The 13,066-nt window shown below is 50.2% G+C and overlaps 1 protein-coding gene across 16 annotated transcripts in view; it reads right to left on the reverse strand.

The window, feature by feature from the left end:
* Trak1 (trafficking kinesin protein 1) overlaps positions 1-13,066 on the reverse strand; it is a 107,783-nt gene that overhangs the window by 36,520 nt on the left and 58,197 nt on the right. For all 16 annotated transcript variants that reach the window (XM_048423092.3, XM_048423079.3, XM_048423086.3 and 13 more), the window contains one exon: positions 5,602-5,678. In XM_048423092.3, coding sequence (XP_048279049.1) covers positions 5,602-5,652 — 51 coding nt within the window. In that variant the 5' untranslated portion in view covers positions 5,653-5,678. The remainder of the gene's footprint in view (positions 1-5,601; positions 5,679-13,066) is intronic.

Genomic DNA, 13,066 nt, shown 5'->3' on the forward strand with positions numbered 1-13,066 from the left:
GCAGCAGGCTACTTAGGCTTCTTGTGAGAATCACAGGTACGGGGCAAGGTATATGCATGCACATGTGTGTAAGGGTGAGTGTGTGAGTGTGTGTGCATGGGTGTGTAGCGGTGTGTGTGTGTGTGTGTGTGTGGTAAGGAGTCACTTCCTAAACATTCAGTTCTAAAATCAAGAGAACAGCCAGGGAACGAGCTTGACTTTAACCCCGTGACAACCGGAGACTATAAATAGCTAACGCAGGCCCTGGAACAAGCCAGTCAAAATCTAGTCCTTTATTCTCTGAGAAATGAATCAAGGTAGTTTGAAAGCCCACAACCTGACCCTGGCACTGGTTAGCACCACACAGTGGCTGGCTGGCACTCTCCCTGCAGGCTTAGCTGACTCCTACGCTTCGCAGTGACTCATCTCATTCACCAGTTTTAGGATAAAAAGAAAAATTACGGGCCACTGGAAAGCGTACTGCCCCTGGGGTGGAGATGATTCTGGGACATTCCCAATACAGCCAATCAGGACAAGCTTCAGGATCTCCTTCCAGTAAGGAGCTTCCCCAACTCATACACTTACACAAAACACAGACACACACACAGACAGACACACAGCTTGCAGCTGTGCTTGTACAGCCTGGGCAAATCCTGTGCACCCCTGGATACGGCAGGTCAGGTGTGCAAAGCAGCATTCCTGAACAGAGGCACAGAGCCCAGCAGGAACAGCCTGGGGTGACTGTCACATGACTGGCAGTGGCAGTCAGACTCTAAGACGCCCAGGTCCAGAGGAAGGCAGGGACTTCCCTGTGATGTCTCATCAGGAGCAAGGACAAAGGGGGCAGTTGCTATTTATAAAACACAGAGGAGCAGACACGAATGCCCATCAAAACTAAAGCAGGCAGGCACTACGGAGAGCCAAGGGGAGAAACTGCTCCAGTGAGATTCGACATTCTTCCCTCCAACTCAAATACTTCATACAGCCATGCTTAGTCAGAAAATCAACCAGGGAAAGTGAATTCTTTTTTAAAAAAATTGCTTGAGACAGTTTCCTGTAGCCCAGGCTAGCCTCAAACTCACTAGGTAGCTGAGGATGACCTTGAACTCCTTACCCTCCTCTACCTGGGCCTTCCCAGTGCTGAGACCACAGGCCTGCACTACCAAGCCTGGCCAAAAAGAAAGTTCTTCTCACAGGGCCTCTGCATGAAGGACAAGACACCAGGTCCTCTGGAAGGGGCCTTTGGCTGTCACAGCAGAGAGAAGAATAGTACCCCAGGCAACACCCCACAGACCTCGGATGCACCACAACCAAGGACGTACCACATCTCTGGGCTACAGATGCCGAGGAAGCAGGGCAGCAGCCCAGGTGACTCTGAAAGTGGAAACGTACTCCTAACAATCAACAGGTGCCATTACCAGAGCCTCAGGAACAGCAGAGACAACAGGCAAAGTAGCCAAGTCCCATCCGGGAGGGAGTGGTTATGGGGGGGGAGGCTTTGGGATCTCGGGACCGGTCCATCCACTCTAACAGCATCTACTGTCAAGAGCACCCGTGGAATTACTGTCAATACGACAAAAAGGCAACCTACTGAATGGGAGAAGATCTTCACCAACCCTACATCAATCAAAGGACTGACCTCCAGAATATATAAAGAACTCAAGAAATTAGACACTAAAATTCTAAACAATCCGATTAAAAAATGGGGTACTGAACTAAACGGAGAATTCTCAACAGAAGAATTTCAAATCGCCAAAAGATACTTAAGGTCATGTTCAACTTCCTTAGCTTTCAGGGAAATGCAAATCAAAACAACTTTGAGATACCATCTTATACCTGTCAGAATGGCTAAAATAAAAAACACCAATGATAGCCTATGCTGGAGAGGATGTGGAATAAGGGGAACACTCATCCATTGCTGGTGGGAATGCAAACTTGTGCAACCACTCTGGAAATCAGTGTGGCGGCTTCTCAGAAAATTGGGAATCAATCTACCTCATGATCCAGCAATATCTCTCTTGAAAATATACCCAAGAGATGCCCAATCATACTACAAAAGCATTTGTTCAACTATGTTCATAGCAGCATTATTTGTAATAGCCAGAACATGGAAACAACCTAGATGCCCCTCAATGGAAGAATGGATAAAAAAAGTGTGGCACATTTACGCATTAGAGTACTACTCAGCGGTTAAAAAAAATGACATCTTGAATTTTGCATGCAAATGGATGGAATTAGAAAACTATCCTCAGTGAGGTAACCAAGACCCAAATATATGAATATGGTATGTACTCACTTATTTGTGGATAATAGCCATAAACAAAGGACACTGAGCCTAAAGTTTGCAGTCCTAGAGAAGCTAAGCAATAAGGTGAACCCAAAGAAAAACATATATAGATCCTCCTGGAAATTGGAAGCAGACAAGATTGCCTGACAAAATTTGGAAGCATAGGGGCGGGGAGTAGAGGGTTGGGGAGAGATTGAGGGAACGGGATGGTTGAGATGGAGGAAGGACAGAGATGAGAGCAAGGAAAGAGATGTCTTGATTGAGGGAGCCATTTTGGGGTTATCAAGAAACCTGGCTCTAGAAAAATTCCCAGGAATCCACAAGGATGACCCCAGCTAAGACCCTAAGCAATAGAGAGGGTGCCTAAACTGGCCTTGCCCTGTAGTCAGACTGATGATTATCTTAAGTATCACCATAGAACCTTCGTCCAACAACAGATGGAAACAGAGACAGAGACCCACATCAGAGCACTGGACTGAGCTCCCAAGGTCCAACTGAAGGAGGGGGAGTATGAGCAAGGAAGTCAAGACCATGAGGGGTTCACCCACTGAGACAGTGTGCCTGAGCTAATGGGAGCTCACCAACTCCAACTGGACTGGGAGTGAACGAGCATGGGAACAAACTAGTCCCTCTGAATGTGACTGACAGTCGGGGTAGACTGAGGGGCCACTGACAGTGGCACTGGGATTTATCTATTCCATGTACTGACTTTTGGGGATCCTATTCTCTTTGGATGTATAATTTGCTCAGCCTGGATGTAGTGGGGAGGGCCTTGAACTTCCCACAGGGCAGGGTGCCTTCTCCTCTCTTAGGACTGGAGGGGGCGGGTGGGAGGGTGTGTAGAGGGAGTGGGAGGAGGGGAGGAAGTGGGAATTTGGATTGGTATTTTTTAAAAGTAATAAAATAAAATAACAACAATAAAAAGAATTAATGCAACAACAGGAGGACAGCTGAGCTGCATGTCAAGCGTCTCTCCTAGAACAACAGGAGGACAACTGAGCTGCATGTCAAGCGTCGCTCCTAGAACAGCAGGAGGACAACTGAGCTGCATGTCAAGCGTCTCTCCTAGCAGTACAACAGGAGACAGACATCCCACCCAGGTCTGTGAGACCGCACAGCAGCGGCTCTGCCCTGGCGGTTTCTAACCCGTCACAGGTCACAGGACTAACACAAGAGCAGGCACACAGACTATCTCGCAGGTCCTGCAGGCCTGCAGAGTATGAGAAATCAAGAGAAACACCACGAAGCACTCGGGATCTCAAGGTGGGAGGAACATCTCCAACGACAGCAAGTCACTGCGGACTGAGAGTGTGAACTGTGGGGCCTCTCTGAATGCCACCCCAAAACTCCGTGGGCCAGGAATGGGGTAATCGTGGAGAGTGTGGGATGGTGGCAGGGGCCAGGGACCTAGAAATGGGTGAGGGCAAACCCCACCAAGGCCCAGAATAGAGATGAGGCTATAGATGGAGAATTACCCGCAAAGATCTGGCGGCTGCATACCTGGGGCTAGGGACGGATGTCAGAAACACGTCCCCCACAATGACCCTGCTGGAGAAATGGAACACACAGGGAGGGGTCAGTAAGGCCATTTCCAAATCTGATGTGCAGCCAAGTGGGTCTGCCGCTGGCCCACACCAGCCACCAGACGGCGGCAACTGTGGTGTCCCCAGAAGGCAGGAAGCCAGCATCTGAAAACGCCATCCCTAGGGACTGTCACATAGTCTTAACCTTGATGTCACCGATGTGGAGCTGAGGGGTTCTTGTCTCCTCCTTCAGAACAGAACAGAACAGAACAGAAGTGTTCCAGGGTAAGAGGAACTATCACTAAAGGAAGAAACAAGGCAAGAGAGAGACAGACACGAGGGGTGGATAAGGAGGGTTGCAGGAGCCCGAATCCACCATTCTGCCAGGCGTGTGACTTCAGGACCTGCCTGTTTCAGTCCCATCCACCACTGCCCGCGACAGTCACGGTGCCGTCCACCGAAGGTCAGGTCTGTGGTGAGGGCCAGTGCTGAAAGGCGGCACCGTTAGGGTCTGACCTGGACAGCAGATCCCCACAGCTCTTGTGTTTTGAACACATATCCCCCAGCTGGTGGTGCCGTTTTTTTGGAGGCTGTGGCAAGCTGAGGAGGCGGGGCCTGACCGGAGGCAGCAGGTCACTAAGAGCTGGCTTTTTGGCTTTTGAAGACTGTAATCTAGGCCTCGGTTCTAGCCACCCCATGTACAACCACCCCCTGCTCTCTTCCACAGGTGAAGCCTCTCAGCCAAACCTTCCTCTGACGTGCTGCGCTGAGATTCCTTGAAGCTGAGCACAAATTAGAGCCTTTGCCCCTCCCCCGCAAGCTGTTTCAGTCGGGTTTGGTCACAGCAGGGGGAAAAATTACCAATACTTCTTCCCAAGCCCAGTTCACCCTGGCTGCCGATACACAGCCAGCCCCTACTCCCAAATGAAAACAAACACTGACCAACGGGGGGCAGCACAGTCTCTCCAGGGCGTGCAGCCTGACTGACCAGAGTGACCTCCCAAAGTCAGTCATCACATGCCTGCTGCTCTGTGCTTCACAAGGACACTGCCTTCTGCCCCACCAGCCGAACTAAGCAAAGGCACAAACTACATTCAGAAGCCACAGCTAAGGACGAATTCCTCTCTGGGTGACCCAACGAGTACTTAAATGGCATTGTGTTTTTGTGTCATAAATTCATAACACTGAAAATCTAAAAGGGGTATCTAAGCTTCAGCCTGCCAACTGACTACGCATCCCAGGGTAGCTATGGATGTGGGCTAACACACCTGCATGGCAATGTCATACTGCAATGCCAGAAGGCTGGACAACCCAATCTAAAGTACCAGCTGGGCCGTGATGGCAATTCCTGTAATCTCGGCTAGGAGGTCAGAGGTCAGAGTACAAGGGGTTCAAGACCAACCTCAGCTACACAGCAAGTGAGAGGCCAGACTTGGTTTCACAAGATTCTCTTTATGAACAATATCAACAAATCTAATACACGTACCCAAGATCAACAGCTGCAAAGGCCTAGGCACATAGTCACTAGTGAAAAGATAGAGCTACCGGGCACGACGGTGGCCATCTTTAACTCCAGCACTCGAGAGGCAGAGGCAGGTAGATCTCTATGAGTTCTAGGTCAGCCTGGTCTACACAGCAAGTTCCAGGCCGGCCAGGGCTACGTAGTGAAAGCCTGTCTCAAAACAGATAAATGACAAAACAAAACCATTAGATTGTATCCTGCAAGGGCCCAATGGGAGATTCCTTCCTGAAACAGACAAGGAGCCCACGAGAATCCACTAAACAGCCCTTCCCCTTCCCTCAGACACTCACCTCCTCAAGAAGCCTCGTGACAGCATCTATGTCATTGTATGTTTTAGTCATCTGGCCAACTCTTTCAGCGCAGAGAACTGCAAGAAACAGAAAGGGCAGTGAGATCACTAATGTTGGAGAGCTGGCAACAGGTGGTCCAGGGACCAAGGTCCCTCAACCGTGTCGGGGTGTCAGACATCAGAGATTCTACCCACACTGTCCTGAACTGTGAATTATGAGAAGGTCTGAGAAGCCACAGTCTGAAGCCGACAAGTTTACAGGGACGCATGCAGCCTTCTCCCTGCCTGGCCTAGATTCTAAAGCCATGCATGCAGTTTCTGTAGCAGCAGCAGTAGGGTGCCAGCCTCTGCAAGTCCTCCCAAACAGGACCATCATGGCTGCTGCACACGCATGCACACATTATCCACACACGAATGCATGCACACAGAGCACAACTTCATTCCACACACAGCTCACTGCAGCATGAGAGGCTGCTCAGGAGCCACGTTAGGCCTGTGCCTTCTCAGGCCCCTTCTGGTGGAGGAAGGCTCTAGTCTGCTAACGTGTCTAGTGTTGTTTCACTTCAGTTCAGTGGCAAGGGACTCACGGCTCAGGGCACACCAAGGAAGGCCCAGGACTTTTCCTCTATGGGGCACAGTGATTGCATTTGGATTTAGGACCAATGAGAATTTTTTTTTTGAACCTGTCACTTTGGGTGTCCTAGGACTGGAAGCTTTTTGGTTGATAAAGTAGCAAACACAAGAGTCCGGGTTAGACCCCCAGAACCCATGTGAAAAACAAACAAACAAACAAAACAAAAAAATCCAAGCATAGTGGTATCAGTTTGTAATTCTGTGCTGAAGAGATGGAGGACACTGGAAGTTGATCTCTGGCCTCCACAAGCACCCCTCCACACACACACACACGCACACACACACCTTCATGCTGATGTGATATGATGTGTGTAACACAGACCCTGGGAAGAGTTCTATTAGGAGTGGAAGCTTTCATCATGACCCACATCCAGCGATAGCTCGTGAGAGGCACCTGGGACCCAAAGCCTCGCACACCTGGAGCCCTGCTGGGGAAGCTCGCTGGAACTGAATAGTCTCTAAATATTTTAGCAGTGCAAGCAGAGCCTGATCCTAGAGATGAGCTCAGAGAAACCTGATCTGCTGGAATGATTTCCTAGCTCAGGAGAGCCTGAAATCTGGTTTTCAATCTGAGGCATCAGCACCTTGGAAGCAGAAGCCAGGTCCTCCTCACCCTCTCAGCGCAGTCGCCCTTCCCCCCAGATCCCTCCGCCTTCTGAGGCGCAGACAGTGCCTGGCTCCAGACCCTTTCCCCTTGCCTTCACGCTGGCCAGCAAGGAACCGGCAGGGAGATGTGTAACGGTGGGGGGCGGGGTAAACCCACTCTAACTTGCCGTCCACGGAGTCCAGCTCCGACTGCTCTGGACTGTTCAGGAGTTCAAGTCGACAAGCGGTCTCTGTGTGAAGAAGGCTGTGCCTGCCGTTAGCATGGCTTCTCCTGAGCAGCTGTGAGGTCCACGGAGAGGAACAGGCCCAGAGCGTGGCAGTCCCAAAGCTCACCCATTTACACTGGGGGCACCAGGGACATTCCACAAGACTCAGGGCCACTGACTGAGCCTAATTACCCAAGTAAAAGCCACTGACTGCTCTAAGCGAGGACTGTATGAAATACACACACACACACACACACACACACAATAGTACACAGAAAGAAAAAAAAACAGAGCAACCACAAAAATGCCAACATTTGAACAGATCACAGGTTTAATCGTTTGTGCTTTAAAAATGATTCTAAAATAGCTATAGCACTGCTACACTAGTGAGGGAAATAATTAAATATTATTCAGGAAATATATAGTTGGCTAATATAAGGACATGGGACCTGAGCTGAGTTTTAAGACAAATTAGTAACAGCAACAAGCTTTTTCTTAATTAACAAATAACAAAAATGCATCTTTACGGGGTACAGTGAGATGCTGACCACATTGGACCATGGAGCACAGACGGACACGGGCAGCTCTGCAGCCCTTTACTGAGCATGCTCACTGAGGTCAGGTCCTGAGCACATCTGGCTGTGTAGCTCATGCAATCCTCAGTGTAGTTCAGAGAGGTGGCTCCTCACACCACTGCACGAATCAGAAAACCAGGCCCAGAGAATCGTCACACAGCTGGGTGGTGCAGAGGTCAACATGAGATGGACCCAGTAGGGCAGCAGTTAACCTCCGTGTCTACAAAGTCAGACGCTTTCCCAGCAACCCTGCAGGTGGCACTTCTCCAGGGAGAGCGGGACTCCAAGGGCACCGCGAGGGCCTGTTGTGCAGCCTGGAGAAGGATCTACAGTAGTCGTCCTTTGGTTTTGCTCGGGTGAGTTTATTAAGTGTACACCAAGGCAAAGTATGAGCGTACGCGGCAGATAGCATCGCCAAACTGTGCTTACAGCACCCAGCAGAAAACAGGCAGGACGCTGAGGCGCTCAGCTGGAGCTCCTATTGACCTTTCTCTCCACGAGACCTTCCCAGGGCTTTGTTCCGTGGTAGGGCAGGCATTTTTACATCACAGGACCAACGACAGCCACTCCTGTTGGAAATGGCTTGCCTCCTGACTGTCTGCAATGACAGAAGGCATCTACTCTTGGGCTATTCACCATTTCTCTCCCCTCCGCCCCCCATCACACAGCTGGGAGGTCAACACATGCCCAGACAAGGGGCCTTGGAGGACACTTCACCAAGCATGCTTAGGTCTGAAGTGAGACGAGGCAGCCTGGCTTCCAGAACCAGCTTCTCTCCGCGCTCCAACAGCACAGAATAATGAGCCCAAATCGTGGACATCACAGCCCAAACAGAATGAGGCTGTATTGTAGGAGCTGAACCTCGGCCAGCCTGGCTCCTAAACGCACAGAGGGGCATGATAAAGGACAGGGCAAGGCTGGGGGTGGGCGGTGTTCAGAACCTGTGCGAAGGAGCAGAGACCATCCTGACCTTGGGGGAGGTCTTCACAGAAGGTGGGGGCAGGGAACCCCAGGTTCCCTGGGTCTTAGGATCCCTCTTCCCCCTCAAAAAAGAGGGGTGGATCAAGACTGAGGAGCTAGGAAAGAACGAACTGACCTTTAAACTGTAGGGTGACTGAACAACGCCTCGGCTTTTCAAGTTTCACTTTCTACACAGGGAACACCAGAAACTTCGGCCAAGTTCCCTCTTCGCAGGGACTCAGACCATGCTATTAAATAATGCATTTTCACCCCAAAATGTGTCCAAAGAAAAGGTACAGGGGCAGCCATGAATCTCTATAATAATGAATACAAGAAAACTATGGTCCAAATACCAACCAAGACGTTAACTGCGTCCTGCGCCAGACAGCCAGTTAGACACAAAGAACACATCCTCAGCCTTTTGTACGACCACCCACTCTAAGTGACGCCATCATCCTGTGCCAGCCTCATGAACTGCTTGGGGCACACAAAAAATAGGCCAATTTAGGAGAGACATTGGAGACAGACAGTTTTGAGGAGTCCAGGGGTGCAAGCTCCTTCCAAGAGCTGGGATTGTTATCCAGGCACAGAAGCACACACTTGTGATCCCAGCACACAGGTCAGCCAGGCCTACACAGTGAGAGTCTAGCTTCCATTTGTCCCCAAAAGCTAAGTATCCTGGACTTAGGGACCCACAGGAAACCACTAGAGGGTCTTCACAGAAAAGCGTCAGTGCGTGGTTGGAGTTTATAAAACATTTAGCCCAGTATGGAATGACCGGGAGTGAGGCGCACACCGAGCCCAGTGACCTGTGCTAAACCTGCTGGATTCTTCTAGCAGGCTCCTTCCTGGGCGACAGTAAATGGACTCCTACGTGGGGAGACTGAGATAAGGCTGAGGAGGTAGAGCTGGGACACAGCCAGCAAGAGCAATCCATCCCCACCGGTCAGCAGCAAGACAGGCTGCCAACGAAACCGATGGTCTTGGGATGGTCGCGGCACTGTGGAGCGAGGTTCTGAGTTGCGGCACTGTGGAGCGAGGTTCTAAGCGCACTCCCAGAGCAGGGGAGGTCCAGCGAGAGAGATGCCTTCCAAGGAGCTGGCTGGGCTGTAGTGTCTTTGGGAGATTCCACTCTGCAAGGCTGGAAGGGACCAAGGCTTTCTTCCTGGGACTAGCCCTGGGCAGGCTGACCAGAGCAAGGGACACCTAGGACTAGGCTGGGGTTCTGAGGGGCACCTGGATCCAAAACTCAATGTGTAAGTTTATGAAAATTAAGCCTCTCCCAAATGATTTTGAGAATACATGCTGGCAGGCCCCAGCTCCCCACCAAACCCCACGTATCTGTGTGGGCAGGACTTGATGACGAGATCTAACTTGCAGGAAACTCAGGAGTGACCTTGGCTGAGGCCTAGACACAGACCGTTCTAGGCAAGGAAGCAATGGCTGTTGGGGTCACTGGGTCAGACACAGGCTGGCAGGACTGGGATGAACAAAGAGGAGGTGCAAACTGGTGCTGACCGACAAAGGCTAGAGCAGGCAGCAGAAAGTTGGGGTGCTGGGCAGCAGGAGCAGAGAGGGGGTGCACGGAGATGGGATAGTGAGGAACTCCCACCTGCCCTCCCCAGGCACCCCGCCACCATGTCACACATTACATTAACAAGCTTGAGAAGCTGACACTGTGGCCTGATTGGTCATCTTAGAGCTGGAGACCTCACTCCATCCATTTGGTGGAATAAATGCATAGCTTCTCAGCCTGGCTCTGGAAATGTCTCTCCCACCAGCATCAGCATCCTGTGTCTTCATGTATTTTTGGCATGAATACATAAATGAGCATTTTACACATGTGCATATATGTGTGTATATGTATGAGTGTGCTTGTGGGTGTGTATATCAAGAAAGATATTCCTAGCCCTCAAGAAAATGCTGTTTCCACATAACTCAAAGACCACGCAGCCAATATCCATGAATGAAGGCTAGACAAGCCCCGCCTGTCCAATCTGCACGTGGAGCTGCCTGCACTCTGTCCTACCTTCAAGTCACTCCATTAAAGCAGGTTTTCGACAACGTGTGCTTTGATAGCCAGGTTTCATTCCCGGAATTCCTCCTCCTGTCACTTATACCTTATCATCCACTTCTTACAAAAATAAGTTTCATCTTTTCTAACTTGTATTATAAGGCATGGAGGCCAGCCAGCAAGACGGGTCAATGGGTAAAGCCGCTCACTGCCAAGCCTGATGAACTGAATTCAATCCCCAGGACACAGGTGGAAGCAGAGAACCAATTCCAGGAAGTTGTCCCTGACCTGCACGTGCATGCTGAGGCATATGTGTGTGCGCACACACATATATGTAAGTGTAAGAAAAAAGTTTTAGCCGAGACATCCTGAATATGCATTTAAAGCAGACATGTACTCTGAAAGTTCCAATGTGCCCATAGAAGCAGAGCAGGTAACTGTGTGTTAACAAGAGCCGTCCGTCCGTGGGTGGCTTCGCCCCCTCTGCCCTTCTCTGCCACGGTGCAGCCCTTGATCTACAGGAAGCAAGCACAGTAAAGCCCACAGTCTGCCCTGCTCATACGGGTGGTGGGTGGAGGCCCAGAACCTGTGGGCCTCGGCCTACAGCTCCATCAAATCCTGGCTGAGTCACCACACACACCAAGTTCCCAAGCCTCACAAAACAAGCGTCCTGTAAAGTTTGTCAGCATGTCTTTGATTTAACATGTCCATGGTCTGCTTTAAAACGTCCCCAGCTCTGTCACTGTCTGCCACAAGCAGCGTCCATACACAGAAATACCCAGGACCGACCATTCCGGTGCAGTCAACTCTTCCCACCTCAGGGTCAGGTACTCATGCCCACTCTTCACCTGAGCACCTGGTGATGCCATCCTTGGCCTGCCCTGGTCTCCACCCCTATTATTTCCTTCTGGGAAAACTGCCTTTCTCTCACATCTCCACTGGGGAATTTGTTTCCTGTTCTTTCCATAGCCCAGCAAGAAGGAAGTCCCTCTGGCTATCTGACACCCATGTCTCACCTCTCATGCCCACTTCTGTGAAATATACCAGAAAGATCTGGCAAAGAACCATTGGCCACAAGGGCATCTCTGCGTGGGTACTGTGAGTGGGTGAGTGAGCTGAACATATCGCCAGCCAGGGAAACCAAGGCTCTGAGAAGTTAGACTAGCTAAGGCCATAGTCATTCAAGTTTCCTGAGTGCCTACCAGTGGGAAATGAAGACATGTCTCTACCTAAATTTGAACATGCGTATTCATGGCAACAATAATCATTACAAGCAAAAAGTAGAAACAACACACAGTAGCTGGCGAATGAACAAGTATGGAGTTTCCACACAGTTGAATATTGTTGAGCCATAAAAGGAATATGGAACGAATACAGACCACAACATAATTAAACCTCAAAATCCAAAAAAGACACAAACGTTACTTTGTTTCAGGGTTCTATTCATATAGGAAGTGTGTTAGCATTTGCTTAGGCCCGAGACTGAGTGTAAACAGGCATGAGGGCTCTTACTAGGGAGTAAAGAGTGGAAAGTCTAAGTGTGAATTAGAATGAAGGTTGCACAATCCAGGGCATTTATAAAAACTATGAAACTGCCTCGTAACAATGGGTGATTTTACAGGATGCAAATTCCACCTTAGTATTTTCAGTAACCAAATACAGGCAAACACGGCCCTAAACCGCACCGTCTCCCTACCACTTCCCTATAGCAATATAGTAATATAAAAGCATTCTTTTGTTCCTTCAGTCCTGATTAAGCCTTGCTGGGGTTAAATGCTGTTGCCAGGCAGGGAACCATCCAGAAACATCAGCAAAGGAACCCACAGGAGGTCTTGCTTTGCTGGAACCAGAGTCATATCCAGGAGAAAACTGGAAAGATCCTGTTGCTTGTGAAGAACATCCGTTCCCACCCAGAGCTCCAGAGAAGAGTGAAGACACCTCATCACCCAGAAGAACAAGCATGCAGCCGCAAACAAGTGCAAGTCAAACGTGGCAGAAAAATGAAGATGGGAAGGAAGGCTGCAGGGAAGACGCATTCTCAAGAGGGCTTCAGGGAGCGGCTGTGACCTCAGCAAGCAGGAGGCGGTGGACATCCCCATACCACAGGAGCTTCCAGGCAAAGGCACGCTGTGTCCCTTGGACAGCAGCATGGGCAGAAGCTATCTAGAGCCAGGGCCACCACAACGGTGATCCACAACACACTAGCCGTGTCTGTGTGGTGACCAAGTGCGTGTGTGACGTCAAGATCGCTCCCCAGTGTCATCAGCTCTGAAATGGTACAACTACTCTGTTGACTCGCTCCCCCAATCTCGGCAGGTCAAGGGACCGAGGGTACCAAGCAAGTAATTAGAGTCAGAAAAGAGGGGCTGGGGAGGTGACTCAGTCAGTAATGTGCCTGCCACACAAGCTTGAGGATCTGAGTTGGATCCCCCAGAAGCTGGTGAAAGCTGGGTAACACCCATGCTGGGGAGT

Source organism: Myodes glareolus, chromosome 4 (genome assembly GCF_982192425.1).
Source record: "Myodes glareolus chromosome 4, mMyoGla1.1, whole genome shotgun sequence".
Taxonomy (NCBI): Eukaryota; Metazoa; Chordata; class Mammalia; order Rodentia; family Cricetidae; genus Myodes; species Myodes glareolus.